At 37.3% G+C, this 16,301-nt stretch overlaps 1 protein-coding gene across 1 annotated transcript in view; it reads left to right on the top strand.

Annotated features, from left to right (window-relative positions):
• Positions 1–15,527, top strand: part of Cnbd1 (cyclic nucleotide binding domain containing 1) — a 261,717-nt gene extending 246,190 nt beyond the window's left edge. The window contains exon 13 of the mRNA XM_041656754.1: positions 15,411–15,527. Coding sequence (XP_041512688.1) covers positions 15,411–15,527 — 117 coding nt within the window. The remainder of the gene's footprint in view (positions 1–15,410) is intronic.
• The last annotated feature ends 774 nt before the right edge of the window (positions 15,528–16,301 follow it).

Below are 16,301 nucleotides of genomic sequence, written 5' to 3'. Positions count from 1 at the left end.
ATATCATTCCTGTACTGTTTCCCCATAGGAATTAGGAAAATGAAATTAAGTATCTTTTAGCTGTCTTTTCTTGAGGCAGTATTTCACTAGCTTCTTCTGTTTCCCCATAAATCCTACTCTCCTTCCCTTTAATTATGTTGTTTCTCTCTTCTGGAGTCTTAGTAATTAACATGAGACGACTAAATTAAATTTTAGTTGTTCTGCCTAAGTTTGTATGTCTCATGGTATTGTATTAATTGACCCCATACCTAAGGCTGTCTCCTTAAGTGAAACAGAATATCTTATTAAGAAGGCAATATGGCATTCAGACAGATTGACAGGCGAGGGATTAGAATGGATAAAATGAGATTAACAGTAATTCCATTTTGACACTATATTCTCATTAACTGTCAGGTACCCACATCCCACCACATGCTCTACATGGTATATTTTCAAGCATGCTTCCTGTGAGTTCTGACTTCAGGAAAATCAAAGAGACAGCAAAATGTTGCATCTAAATTCACTGTCTGAATTCCCAAGTGACAATAAAAGTTTGGATGATATAGGACTGATTTTCATCCTATAGGTGAGCCTGCTGGAGTTATTATAAATTCTACATATAATACTCACATTGCTAGAAGCGTTTTCTGAATCATGACTATAAATAGGACTTTTTTTTTCTAGTGAATGCTATCTTTAGTGATAAGACTGCCTCAAACTTTGTTTTGAAGACAATAACTTTACTAGACTAAATATATTTAATAAACCCCTCAAATGAACTACATTTCCCATTATAAAAACTGTTAATTTAATAATATTGACTTATTCTCTGCTGGAATTATTGTAAAATAAAGTGTAAATTATTAATTCATTAAATTCTAATACCTTTCACCTGCAGGGAAGGTTTTCTTTTAAATTATCTCTTAAGATTAATTTTTTTAAAAAAGAAAACAAACTATCTTTTTTACATTATACATACCAATCCAATCCAAGTTCCCACTCCCTCTCCTCCTCCCATTTCCTCCACTTCCCCCCATCCACTCCACAGAGAGGGTAAGGCACATTACTTTTGGGAAGGTCCAAGGCCCTCCCTACTATATCTAGGTTGAGCAACGTATCCACCCAAAGAGAATAGGCTCCCACAAAGCCTGTACAAGCAGTAGAGATAAATCCTGGTGCTACTGCCAGTGGTCCCTCAGTCTGCCCCAGCCATTCAGAGAGGCTAGTTTGATTCCATGCTTGTTGTTCCTTCCCAGTCCAGCTAAAGTTGGTTATCTCCCATTAGCTCAGATAAACTGTCTTAGTGGATGAACCCATCATGGGCTTGATCTCTTTGCTCATATTCTCACTCCTCCCATTCTTCAAATCAACTTTGGAAGCTCAGTCCAAGCTCTGTTGCTGGTCTCTGCCTCTGTTTCCATTAGTTTCTGGATATTAAATATCCAGATATTTAATATAATCATCAATCTGACAGCTGGTTGTTTGGGCTTTTCTTTTATAAGAGCGAGTCCTATATTGTATGGGCTTTCTTCAAACTTTCTGATCAGCTACGAATGGCTTTGAGTTCTTTCTTCACCTGCCTCCACCTCTGAGGGCTGAGATGATAGGTATGCAGCACAGCACCTGACTTTCAGTGTTCTGTGAGAGCACTGTCCCAAATTTAAAACAATTGTCAAGAGGCAGGGAGTGGAGCAGAGAAAAATGTAGAGCTCAGTAAATATCAATAAAAAATTTATAAAATAAAATAATTGTCGTTTGTTTGGTTCCTCTGGGTTGTAGAAATTTTGGCCTCCTGAATGTAATCAATTTTCAGATACTTTTTTCAATACAAAACACAAAAATAATCCATAAACAGACCTTAAGAGTAAATTTTATGCTGAAAGTAGACTAATATCTGATAATACAAATTGCTTATCATTTTGATGAAAAAAGAAACTTCTCACAATAACTTATTTTTTATTTATAATTGTTATTATTATAGCAATATTTTAAGGTTTGCTAAGTATTCAGAGTTACAGATCTCAAGCTCTAGTGAGACATGAAAAATTATAAAAGTTATAGTTATATTGTGTAGATTCATTCCTGTTGCTGTGATAAAATACTCTGACAAAACCAAATACAAGAAAAATGGTTTACTTAACTCACAATTCTAAGTCACAGTTCATCACTAAAGTAATTTCAAGGTGTTAGGAGACTGAATAAATGGGACACACAATATCTACAGTCAGCAGAGAACAATAGGTGTATGCATGCTTGCCAACTCAGGTGCTCTCTCCGTAGGGTCCAGGGCCCAGTAAATGCTGCCTACACTCAGGATATTTCTTCCACCTCAATTAAAATAACCAAGGCAACGCTCACAAAAGGTTTCTAAATCAACCTGAATAAGAAATTCCTGGATGAGCATGGGATTAAACTGGATCCTCAGAATGTGGCTGACGATTGAGGCCGACTGAGAAGCCAATGATAATGGCACTAGGATTAGTCTCTACTGCATGTACTGGCTTTTTGGGATCCTATTCTATTTGGATGCCTTCCTAAGGGGGGGAGAGTCTTGGACTTCCCACAGGGCAGGGTACCCTCTCTTAGGACTGGAGGGGGAGGGAGAGGGAGGGAAGTGGGAAGAGGGGAGGAAGTGGAAATTTTGATTGGTATCATTTATAAAGTAATAAAAAATAAAAATTGAAAAAGAAAAAATATATCTGACTTCTTCCTGGGTTCTTCCTAGGTAAGTCTTGAGAACTCCAGTGAGGCAGCATGGAGACAGTAGTCTAATTTGTTTGGTGGGAGGTTTCAAAATATAATATCATTCAGGCTGTGTTGTGATTACTACAAGCTAATCATGGATCGAGAAGTTTGAAAAATGTAATTTTTGGTGAGTAAAGGAACATGACTATATATAAAGTTTTAGACAAAGCCAACATGGAAAACAAACAATACTAATTCCTGAAGAGATTTGTGCAATGATAAAGAAGCCTCGCACAATTCACTGGGACTATAGAAAAAAGTTTTGAAGGTCATCTTTAATTGGAAAAAAACACAATTTAACTAAAGGGAGAGAGCCTGAATCCAGAAGGCTTCTAAAGAGGTTCCTTTCAAAACCAACAACCTAGAGAAGGATTTTTCCAGGTTTGTACACCAAGACACACAGAGCCTGTTACAGTTGTTCTAGAGGTTTAGATAGTTTTTAAGCTGACTGTAGAATTTGGTAGTATTACACGGTGCTGACTTTTAGAGATGCAAAATCAAAGACTTATGGGTCCATTTGGGCTCACAGTGAAGTTCCTAAAAGACTCTAAAGCCAAGCAACTTAGTATAGGGCGAACTTCCCTTCAAGGAATGTCTGAAAAATATCGATAAAGTTGTAATGGTAAAATCTAAGTTGCAAGGGAAAACCTAGGACGTTGGAAGTTTCATGATCTTGAAATGTTGGTAGGCTAGGGAAAGCTGAAGTCACAGAAACCAGTGTTAGCTCAAGAAAGACTATGTGTTCTTCTGTTAGTGCAGGGAAGTGACACAGTCCAAATCCATTAGAACCCAGAAGATGCCACTGTTCCTCCCAGATGGTGGTAATGGAGCTATAGCTCCAATATATATATATATAGCATTCAGTGGTTTAACTGTTGTGTTTTAGTCTCATCTTCCCTTGCCATTACCTATTCTTTCTGTCTAGAATGAAAATGTTTCTTTTGTCACACTAAATTTTCGACATGTTTAACTTATATTTTTATTTTTCAGCATCTATGAATAAAAAGATTCCCTTAAGACTCAGAACCAGTCCAAATTGTTCATTGATGAATCATTTAGTAAATACAGAGGAGAAATATCTGGATATCTACAGTAGGGGGGAATAAAACATTCAGGATAAGAATCAAGACAACAGGACACAGCAGTTCCAATTAGTGCTAGGATTACTTTCATTGAATTCTCATGAGTTTTGAGGTGAAATTCCAGGAAACTAAGCCCCAATTAGAGATTTAAACAATGTTTTGGAGAGACAGTATCTTAGGAGTGGGTGTTTTCTCTTTATTTTATATTTAGGAATCAAAGGCTGGCATGCGATTATATAGTGAATGCAATGTGGAGAATGTCAAGCCAGCTTACAAGTGCAGTTTACCGATCAAGAGGTACACCAAAGAGAAAGAGTGATCAAGGACTTTAGAATCTGAAGCTCGAAATTCCAGAATAGGCACATAGGTTCACAATACAGCAGCAATTGTTTATGTATTTTCCAGCATAAATGCTTTCTGATCTTATCCTCATTATGTACGGAGACCCCCAGCTTCACAATAAAAGTATCAAGGTTGCTTTGATTGTTCATAGGGTTGTGCATGCTGTGGAACTTGCTGGAGTACATTGGGCTATATTTAAATTTCAAGTATGTTTTAATAATCATGTTTATCTATATGCATGTGTGGAATGTGTATGAAAGATCCATAAATATTCGTAAAAATGTATATTTATGGACTATTTAGGAGATGTGTTCCTACAACTATAAAAAAATGTTCTTGTATCTGTAACAAGTTTTTCATTGAGTATTTAGTACCCATTTATGCTTTTGCTCCTTATACTTCAATGACAGAAAACAAACATTTTTTTTAATTGAGAAAAGGAAAAAATAAAGTATCCCCCTCCTCCCAGCCTCCCATTTCCCTCCCCCCTCCCACCCTTCTCCCCCTCCCACCACTCCTCTCCCCCTCCCTCACCAGTCCAACAAGCAGTAAAGGCTCCCTGCCCTGTGGAAAGTCCAAGGTCCTCCCCCCTCCGTCCATGTCTAGGAAGGTGAACATCCAAACTGGCTAGGCTCCCACAAAGCCAGCACATTACGTAGGATCAAAACCCCGTGCCATTTTCCTTGGCTTCTCATCATCCCTCATTGTTCGCCATGTTCAGAGAGTCCGGTTTTATCCCCTGCTTTTTCAGTCACAGTCCTGCTGGCCTTGGTGAGCTCCCAATAGATCAGCTCCACTGTCTCAGTGGGTGGGTGCACCCCTCTTGGTCCTGACTTCCTTGCTCATCTTCTCCCTCCTTCTGCTCCTCATTGGGACCTTGGGAGCTCAGTCCAGTGCTCCAGTGTGGGTCTCTGTCTCTATCTCCATCCATCACCAGATTAAGGTTCGATGGTGATATGCAAGATATTCGTCAGTATTGCTCTAGGATAGGATCGTTTCAGGTTCCCTATCCTCATCTGCCCAAGGAACTAACTGGGGACATCGCCTTGGGCTCCTGGGAGCCACTCTAGGTTCAAGTCTCTTACCAGCCCTATGGTGGCTCCCTTAACTAAGAATTGTGCTTCCGTGCTCCCCTATCCAGCCTTCCTTTATCCCAATCATCCTGTTTCCCCAAGTTCCCCCCATCTTCCCCTTCTCACTTTTCTCTCCCCATCTCCCCTTACCCCCCACCTACCTCACCCCCAAGATCCCACTTTCCTCCCCGGCAATTTTGTCTACTTCCCATAGGCAAGAGGATAACTAAATGTTTTTCCTTGGGTTCACCTTTTTATTTAGCTTCTTTAGGTACACCTATTGTAGACTCCGTGACCCTTATTTATGGCTAGAAACCAATTATGAGTGAGTACATCCCATGCTCATCTTTTTGGGTCTGGGATACCTCACTCAGGATAGTGTTTTCTATTTCCATCCATTTGCATGCAAAATTCGAGAAGTCATTGTTTTTTACCGCAGCGTAGTACTCTAATGTGTATATATTCCACACTTTCTTCATCCATTCTTCAATTGAAGGACATCTAGGTTGTTTCCAGGATCTGGCTATTACAAATAATACTGCTATGAACATAGTTGAACAAATGCTTTTGTCATATAATCGGGCATCTCTTGGGTATATTCCCAAGAGTGGTATGGCTGGGTACAGGGGTAGGTTGATCCCGAATTTCCTGAGAAACTGAAACACTGATTTCCACAGTGGTTGCACAAGTTTGCATTCCCACCAGCAATGGATGAGGGAACCCCTTCCTCCACAGCCTCTCCAGCAAAGGCTATCTTTGGTGTTTTTGATTTTAGCCATTCTGACAGGTGAAAATGATATCTCAAAGTTGTTTTGATTTGCATTTCCCTGATTGCTAAGGAGGTTGAGAATGACCTTAAGTGTCTTTTGGCCATTTGAACTTCTTCTTTTGAGAATACTCTGTTCAGTTCAGTGCCCCATTTTTTAATTGGGTTAATTAGCATTTTAAACTCTAGTTTCTTGAGTTCTTTATATATTTTGGAGATCAGACCTTTGTCTGTTGCGGGGTTGGTGAAGATCTTCTCCCAGTCAGAAGGTTGCCTTTTTGTCTTAGTGACAGTGTCCTTTGCTTTACAGAAGCTTCTCAGTTTTAGTAGGTCCCATTTATTCAATGTTGCCCTTAATGTCTGTGCTGCTGGGGTTTTACCTAGGAAGCAATCTCCTGTGCCTATGTGTTGTAGGGTACTTCCCACTTTCTCTTCTATCAGGGTCAGTGTGTTCGGACTGATATTGAGGTCTTTAATCCATTTGGACTTGAGTTTTGTGCACGGTGATAGATATGGGTCTATTTTCATACTTCTGCAGGTTGACATCCAGTTTTGCCAGCACCATTTGTTGAAGATGCTTTCTTTCTTCCATTGTATACTTTTAGCACCTTTATCGAAAAAGAGGTGTTAATAGGTTTGTGGGATAAAATACGGGTCTTCTATACGATTCCATTGGTCGACTTCTCTGTTTTTATGCCAGTACCACACTGTTTTCATTACTGTAGCTCTGTAATAGAGTTTGAAGTCAGGAATGGTAATGCCTCCAGAAGATCCTTTATTGTATAGGATTGTTTTGGCTATCCTGGGTTTTTTGTTTTTCCATATAAAGTTGATTATTGTCCTCTCCAGATCTGTGAAGAATTTTGATGGGATCTTGATGGGGATTGCATTGAATCTATAAATTGCCTTAGGTAGAATTGACATTTTTACTATGTTGATCCTCCCAATCCAAGAGCAGGGGAGGTCCTTCCATTTTCTGGTATCCTCTTCAATTTCTTTCTTCAATGCCTTAAAGTTCTTGTCAAATAGATCTTTTACTTCCTTGGTTAGAGTTACCTCAAGATATTTTATGCTGTTTGTGGTTATCGTGAAAGGTGAAGCTTCTCTGATTTCCCTCTCTGCTTCCATATCCTTTGTGTAGAAGAGGGCGACTGAATTTTTTGGAGTTGATCTTGTATCCTGCCACATTACTAAAGCTGTTTATGAGCTGTAAATGTTCTTTGGTGGAGTTTTGGGGGTCACTTATGTACACTATCATATCATCTGCAAATAACGAAAGTTTAACTTCTTCCTTTCCAATTCGAATCCCCTTGATCCCATTATGTTGTCTTATTGCTATTGCTAAAACTTCAAGCACTATATTGAAGAGGTATGGCGAGAGTGGACAGCCTTGTCGTGTTCCTGAGTTTAGTGGGATGGCTTTGAGTTTCTCTCCATTTAATTTGATGTTAGCTGTCGGCTTGCTATATATTGCTTTTGTTATATTTAGGTATGACCCTTGTATCCTTAATTTCTCTAAAACTTTTATCATATAGGGATGTTGGATTTTGTCAAATGCTTTTTCAGCATCTAATGAAATGATCATATGGTTTTTTCTTTCAGTTTATTTATATGCTGGATTACATTGATAGATTTTCGTATGTTGAACCAGCCCTACATCTCTGGGATGAAGCCTACTTGATCATAATGGATAATTTTCCTAATGTGTTCTTGGATATGGTTTGCCAGTATTTTGTTGAGGATTTTTGCATTGATATTCATGAGTGAGATTGGCCTGTAATTCTTTTTCTTGGTTGAGTCTTTGTGCAGTTTTGGTATCAGAGTGACTGTAGCTTCATAAAAGGAATTTGGTAATGACTCTTCTGTTCTATATTGTGAAATACATTAAGGAGTATAGGTATTAGTTCTTCTTGGAAGTTCTGGTAGAATTCCGCAAGGAAACAGTCTGGTCCTGGGCTTTTTTTGGTAGGGAGGTTTTTGATAACAGCTTCTAATTCTTTGTGACTAACAGGTCTATGTAGGTCATTCCCCTGGTCCTGGTTTAACTTTGGTATATGGTATTTATCTTAAAAAGTGTCCATTTCTTTTACATTTTCCAGTTTTGTGGCATACAGGCTTTTGTAGTAAGATCTAACGATGCTCTGAATTTCCTCTGTGTCTGTGGTTATGTCCCCCTTTTCATTTCTGATCTTATTAATTTGCATATTCTCTCTCTGCCGTTTGATTAGTTTGGATAGGGGTTTATCAATCTTGTTGATTTTCTCCAGGAACCAGCTTTATGTTTCATTGACTCTTTGGATTGTTTTCTGTGTTTCTATTTTGTTGATTTCAGCCCTCAATTTGATTATTTCCAGTCTTCTACTCCTCCTAGGTGAGTCTGCTTCTTTTTTTTTCTGGAGCTTTCAGTTGGGCTGTTAAGTCTCCAATGTGTGCTTTTTCTGTTTTCATTAAGTGGGCACTTAGTGCTATGAACTTTCCTCTCAGGACTGCTTTCATAGTGTCCCATAAGTTTGAGTAGGTTGTTTCTTTATTTTCATTGAATTCCAGGAAGACTTTAATTTCTTTCTTTATTTCATCCTTAAATCAGGTGTGGTTCAGTAGTTGACTGTTCAGTTTCCATGATGATGTGGGCTTTCTGGGGGTAGCATTGTTGTTGAATTCTAACTTTAATCCATGGTGATCTGATAAGACACAGGAGGCTACGAATATTTTTTGTAACTGTGGAAGTTTGCTTTGTTACCCAGTATGTGGTCAATTTTCGAGAAGGTTCCATGAGTTGCAGAGAAGAAGGTATATTCTTTCCTATTTGGGTGAAATATTATATAGATGTCTGTGAGGTCCATTTGATTCATTACCTCCATTAATTCTCTATTTTCTCTGTTAGGTTTCTGTTTGATTGACCTGTCCATTGGTGAGAGAGGAGTGTTGAAGTCTCCTACTATTAGTGTGTGCGGTTTGATGGCTGCCTTGAGTTTTAGTAATGTTTCTTTTACATACGTGGGCGCTTTTATATTAGGGGCGTAGATATTCAGGATTGAGACTTCATCCTGATGAATTGTTCCTGTTATGAGTATAAAATGTCCCTCTCCGTTTCTTCTGATTGCTTTGAGTTTGAAGTCAACTTTGTTAGAAATTAGTATGGCCACACCTGCTTGTTTCTTAGGTCCATTTGCTTGATAAGCCTTTTCCCAGCCCTTTACTCTGAGTAGGTGCCTGTCTTTGTGGTTGAGGTGTGTTTCTTGTAGACAGCAGAACGTTGGATCCTGTTTTCGTATCCAATCCCTTAACCTGTGCCTTTTTATAGGTGAGTTGAGCCCATTGACATTAAGTGATATTAAAGACCAGTGGTTGTTAATTCCGGTCACTTTTTTAGTAGTAGGGTTTGTGTGGTTCCCTTCTTTGAGTTGCGCTGGTGAAAGGTCTCTAGATGACTGAGTTATTGTGGTTATTGTTGGACTCCTTGGTTTGTGATTTTCCTTCTATTATTTTCTGTAAGGCTGGATTTGTGGCTACGTATTGTTTAAATTTGTTTTTATCCTGGAAAATTTTGTTTTTTCCATTTATAGTGAATGAAAGCTTGGCTGGGTATTGCATCCATGGTCTCTTAGTTTCTGCAGTACATCTATCCAGGACCTTCTGGCTTTCATTGTTTCCATTGAGAAATCAGGTGTAAGTCTGATAGGTTTACCTTTATAAGTCACTTGGCCTTTTTCCTTTGCAGCTCTTAATATTCTTTCTTTATTCTGTATGTTTTGTGTTTTGATTATTATATGGCGAGGACATTTTTTTTCTCTTTGGTCCAGTCTATTCGGTGTTCTGTATGCTTCTTGAACCTTCGAAGGAATATCCTTTTTTAGGTTGGGAAAGTTTTCTTCTATAATTTTATTAAATATATTTTCTGGACCGTTGAGCTCTACTGCTTCTCCTTTTTCTATCCCAATTATTCTTAGGTTTGGTCTTTTTATCGTGTCCCAGATTTCTTGAATGTTTTGCGATGAGAATTTGTTGGTTTTGGTGTTTTCTTTGATCAGTGTGTTTATTTTCTCTATGGTATCTTCAGTGTCTGAAAGTCTTTCTTCTATCTCTTGTAATCTGTTGGTAGTACTTGTCTCTGCATTTCCTGTTCGTTTACCCAGATTTTCCATCTCCATCCTTCCCTCACTTTGTGTTTTCTTCATTACTTCCATTTTATTCTTCATGTCTTGAACCACTTCCCTTACCTGTTTGATTGCTTTTTCTTTCTCTTGGTTTTTTTGAGTATCTTTGAGCGCTTTATTCATTTCCTCTACCTTTTTGTTTGTGACCTCTAATTGTTTATGGCAGTTTTTCACCTCCTGTTTAAGGTCTTCTATTATTTTCATTTAATTCACTTTTGAGTCGATTTCTTCTAATTCTTTTAGAGTAGGGTGTACAATTCTTATTTCAGGATCTCTGGATTCTGGTGATGTCATGTTGCCTTTCAGGTTGTTGGAGGAATTCTTGCCTTGGCGCCTTCCCATCTCTTCCTTCAAATGGAGCCAGGAGAGGCCTGGTATCTTGGTCCAGTCTTTTCTATGACTGACTCTCTGGTTGTACCTCTTCAGTGTAGAAGCAGGAACCATCCAGTCCAGATGGAACTTCTCAGCTCTGAAACATAGACGCCTGGTAGTCCAATAACCTGCGGAAAAAGGGAGAACTTGGGGGGCAGGGCTGGGATGAGTAGAACACAGGACACCCAAAAGCTGAAGGTGCGCATGCTCCCTTGGGGGGGGGGTCTTTGAGGCCTACTCACCACTCTGGGTGGGTCACCTTAGTGTAGGAGCAGAAAACTGTTCCTGAGTAGAGGATCTAGCAGAAAACGCAGGCTTGTGGGGAGGGGGGGAGGGAGGTTCGTGTGTAAGAAAGACAGCCCTGCAGAAGGAGCTGGTGGAGGGGGGCCTGTTCTCTCTTCCGGGACAGTCCTTGCCCCTGGAAAGCACACACTCACCTGTCCAGATGGAACTCCTCAGTACCTAAACAGGGCCGTCTGGTATCCCGATGATCCGGGGACAAAAAAAAAAAAAACAAAAAAAAAAACAAAAAAACAAACAAACAAACAAACATTTTGTAAAGAAACAAAAAGTCATCCATCATTTGGTGATCACATTTTTTTCCATCTTTGATTTTGTGAACCTAGTGCTATTTATAGAATTAAAATGCAGTTGCTATTTAGTTTTCCTGACGATGAAATTAGCCCTCATCACTGGACTGATTTGCTGTTGATGGGCAAATGGGAAATGTGAGTGCAGATTCTAGAGTGAGTTAATCCCTTTGGTGGTCCATGTTCTGTCATCAGAAACCAACAGGCTATTAACACCGCGATTCACTTCTAACAGAGTGGGAAGATTTGGACAGATTTCATCTTTTGTGTTTACCTTTCTCTTCACTGCATTGATTTATAGAAATGGCATGATTTGTATGACTGGGTTTTTAGTAGCAAAACCTGTTTTCTACAAAGAAGGGGCTCCATCAGGAAGCTCCTATGCAGTTTGTCCATTTTCAGCCTAAGCAGTAAATCTATTTGGTTCTATATCAAATGTGAACCAAAACCAAAATTGTGTTGTAGTCGTTTCTAATGTTAGGGCTGTTTCCTTTCAGCTCCTCTGTCCCCATCCACCACAAACACCCCACTTTAACTTACAGTCCCCCGAACACATTAATATCAATTATTCTTTTTTAGTTTTCAAGTTCTTATATTTTTTGCCAAATATAGTCATATTTTCTAGCTTGGGCATAATGCTAGAAGAGAAAATGAACATGAGACGCATGCTTCAGCACAGATGTCCTCAGAAGACATTGATCTGAGAGATATAGCTATAGATAAAAGGGTATAAGAGGATGATTCTCCTATGAGTCCTCAGTTTCACTGAGAAGGTTCAATGGAGAGAACCTGGGACTGAAGGGAGAGCGGTTTGGGAGTTATTGATTAGTGTGTAGAGAGCTTCAGCTTGTGATGATGACAATGTTTCATAGGTGGGTGGTGATGATGATAATGCCGCAATATAAAGGGAGTTAAGAAGTGAACTATGTTGAGAATTCTCTGTTCTTTCCTAGGGCCTACGACCTCCCTAGCTATAGATTTTTTTTTAGTGCTAGTAGGTTTATACTGCATCTGACCATCAGTAGTGCCTGCCTCTACTTTGTACAGGATTAACTTTCACTAGGTGATGAGAGCAATGGCAGTTGTAAAGTAGGTGAGATGGCTATCTTTGATGGCCAGTTTGAGTATATTTAGGACATATAATTCTGATGGTATCTTTAGAGGTATTTCCAAAGAGGATTAACTATACAGGGAGGATTCATCCTGAATGTTGGTGGCACCATCCCATGGAATGCAGTTCTGGGTTAAATACAATAAAGGAAAAATGATACTAAAAGGAGCCTCACCATTCATATCTCCATTTCAGTGAATATAATTGACAATATGCCTAAAGCTTGACTGCATTACTTTCCTGCCATGATCAACTGAGCCTTTTCTTAAATTGGGGACCAAAGTTCTTTTTTTCCTCAAAGTTGTTTTCTGTCACATACTCTGTCACAGTGATGAATAGTATTAAACACAGACCTTGGAACTTAATTGCCTTTGGAGTCAGATTGATATGTGGTACTGAAGTGATAGGACTTCTCCCAAAGTAGTATTCCTGTTCTGCCATCTTCTTTCTTTACATTGGATCTTTTATTATAAATCACCACTAATCATTTGTCAAAGAAAGCATTGTGAATAAAAATACAGAAATATAATTCAGTTTGGTAATACTTCTAAAAAAGTCTGATATTTCTATTGGTATCTGCATCTGAATCAATGCCAATTTTTTAAATAAATTTCCACTGATATATTTATTTGACATTCTATGATTCTATTGGACAACATACTTCCTCCTGTATAGCATCTTGTTTTACCATGAAATGATCAGCTTTGAGCTCTTCATTTAGACATGACTTCATATTTTACAGTCTCAGAAAAAAAAGAGTGTATTCATTAAAAATCTGAGCTTCACTTCCATGTCTTTGAAGGACTCACCTGTTCACAGAAATTCTGAGCCTTAATTGATGTTTCAGATTGCTGGATACTTGTTCTAAGTCTTCTGTATGTTTCAGTTCCACTGGGATATCTCTGGTTGTCACAGTACCATAGATCTCCCTATCATCATCCATATATGTGATGTTTAATACTTTGGGTTTGAAAAATAGTATGAAAGTCCCCTGACATATTTGGATTGGTAATTTTGAGATACTACAGAAACTCTGCTAATCAGTTTTAATTAAAGCATGAAATTATATCAGGTTCTGTGGGAACAGAGTCGATAATTTAATATGTAGTAGTTTGAATCACTTAAATGGCTAATAGCTTCCTGGTAAGAGGAAGACAAAGAATATTAATATTTCAAATAAAGTGTTGTGATATGAGGATTAAATTACCATACCGAACACAAAAGTTTTAGCTTGCTGAACTAATGAGAAAAAAATTGAACAAAATTGTGCTATAACAGAATGAACCATTTAGTTTTTTTGAGGTCAAATATATTATCAACATAATTATATTATATCTTAAATTAAATTAATGCTAACTTGAGTATTATTGATTTCATAATTGTTGAATAGACATTTGTTTTAATAGTTGATAACTATTTCTTTTTCAAGAATTAAAATCTAGTTATTATAATTATTTAAGTCTAACTGTAATGCAATTATTACTTTTATAGGAGTCAGAATTTTTTAATAAAAAATACCTTAGTATTCTCACTTGAATGTCAAAATTTTCCCATATTTCTCTGTTGTAAGAGTTAAATGGAACATTTATGAACTTATTCTTTTTGCTTACATTTAAACTCTTTTCCCATTGTTTTGAATTGTTTGATTCTTAAAAACCAACATAAAAATAAAATCAGACCTAAAATGAATTATGCTTTTTAATATGAATAGTATTTTCCAGATTAAACTGTTTCTTCAATTGGACAAATAATGCCTAGTCCCTGCCATACTTCGCCACAAAATTGCAAATCTCAGCCAATTGCCCAGAGAGATGGCTGCCTCTTGCTCTTACTGTAGACCTTTCATCAAAGCCAGGCAGTGTGGGCATTTTCCCAGCCTCAGAAGATGCTGCCTGAAGTCACATTCATATGTCTCAACTCAGTGCACTGACTAAGCACAGTTCAGAGACTATGAACTGCTTCTCAGTAGTCGTCAAGTAGAGAGTCCATGAGGAAGGCATAGAGTATTTAATCATTACATTAGGTCTGAACCTAAGGCTCAGGGAACACTGATGAAGAGGAGATAGAAGGATTGTGTGAGCTACAGAATCAAGGAGTGTGCTGTGAGATTATGCCTCTTAGTAATATCAGAACCTATACCCATCAGGTCTCACCAGCGTGGATGCCAAAACAAAAACTGAACAAGAACAACAACAATAGACATGCTAAAGCAGACATGGTGAAGACTACAAGGTCTCACTCCTTCACAAGTAACTACAGGCATTTAGGAATACTGAGAGTGGGAGAAATAATTTTTCATAGAGAAGAACATAGTAATTGGTTATCCAACGGAAAATGGCCATCCCTGAAAACACACATAAAAGTAACAATATAGAGACTGAAAATCTTACATTTAATATCACACACACATGCACACACACACACACACACACACACATATGCTTTTAATAACAATTAATAGAAAATGAGGCCATGAATTTGAAAGAAAGCAAAATGGTGTAAATAGAAGGGTTTGTGGGGAGGAAAAGAAAAGGAAAATGATGTAATTATATTAACTTCAAAGATAAAAGGAACAAAAGTTAATGCCAATTGATTCTAGGAACTGTAAAAGTTAATGGCCTTGAGAACTTACAGGGCTTAAATGATGATCCACAGGTAATGGTGTTTGTCACCAAGTCTAATGATCTGTCTTCAGTGTCCTAAATCAATATGATAGAAGGAGAGAACTGGCTACCAAAGACTGTCTTCAAAACACACAGACACATACACACACACATGAGTGCATATGAGCACACACTTCTATACACATATATACATATGTAATAAATGTCATTTCTAGAAATTACAAAAATTATAAAAATAAGGCAAATAATTATTTCTTATCTGCTTCCTACCAATGACAAGAAGACAAAAATCACACTTTGTAAATTCAAAGTCATTCTTTATTTTTTCTGTAGTTTTTTAATATTAAAGCAGTTTCATGAAAAATTGGTTTTAGACATGAATATTAAAATAATTTTGTTTCACAAAATTTCATGCAATTAATCGCTTTATATATTTTAGTCATGTAAAATTCCCTTAAAAGACCTAAAATTTTCATGTTTTTTGTATGTAATTTATGCTATTAATTTTACAACTTCAATGTTAGAGGATAAGATTAGTTATTCTTGACAATATTCTTTTCTTTTTATAGAAGAAGACAATTAAAAGAATCTTGCATTGTAATGGAGTTCTACCTGGCTTTGGAAAATGGGATCACTACTGGCCAAGTATTCCCAGGAATCTCAAGGACACTCTTGTTAGTTATTAAAGATACTGGCATATAAGAGCTGACACACCCATCCTTTTTCCATTTTTCTTTTATTTATTTAAAATTTTTCACTTTGGTTTTAAGCATACATACATAAGTTAAAACTATCATCTGTCTATTTTACTCCCTACAACTGATACTAATAATCTTTCTAGTTATTTGGTTGTATGTTATATCTAAATATGTTTTTTGTGGTAACCAAATTGTTTTTGACTTTTCATAGGTTTTTCTGTGTGAGATACAATACTATAAAGGAATATAAATGTTATCTTCCACAGTGATGATTTTAAAGGGTTCCATAATTTAAATAAAATAGTTTCCTACATGTAAATCCTAAGTAGAGATAGTTCAACAAAACACTGTTTTATTCCATTATACCACATAAAAAGTAAAAAAAAAATTGCCTAGGAAACACTGCAGTTTTTATTAAAATCTTAGAATTACCCACAAAGCACAAAAATATTTGCTTTGTGTGTATGTAATGAAAATTTCTACATAATATAGCTGCATGAAATATTTTTATTGAGTGATACAATTCTAAAATAGCCTAGAGAGAGTATATGTTCTTCTCCAAGGACTGATGCTCTCAAGTCCTGAGACCTTGAACAAAAGATTCCACATTGAGAAAAGCTATAAGATGCCCCATTCCTTATTAAATCCTGTCACCCTGAATGAAAACTGAATTGAATTGTTGGTGGGAAAATGACAAAATCTCTTTTCATTACTGTTCACTTTGTATGAAAGGGAAAATATTTCTTTGATCTCTGAATAATA

Source organism: Microtus oregoni, unplaced genomic scaffold, assembly GCF_018167655.1.
Source record: "Microtus oregoni isolate MIOR12 unplaced genomic scaffold, Mior012 000008F_ref0000371, whole genome shotgun sequence".
Lineage (NCBI taxonomy): Eukaryota > Metazoa > Chordata > Mammalia > Rodentia > Cricetidae > Microtus > Microtus oregoni.
This window is presented reverse-complemented; position numbering and strand designations above follow the sequence as displayed.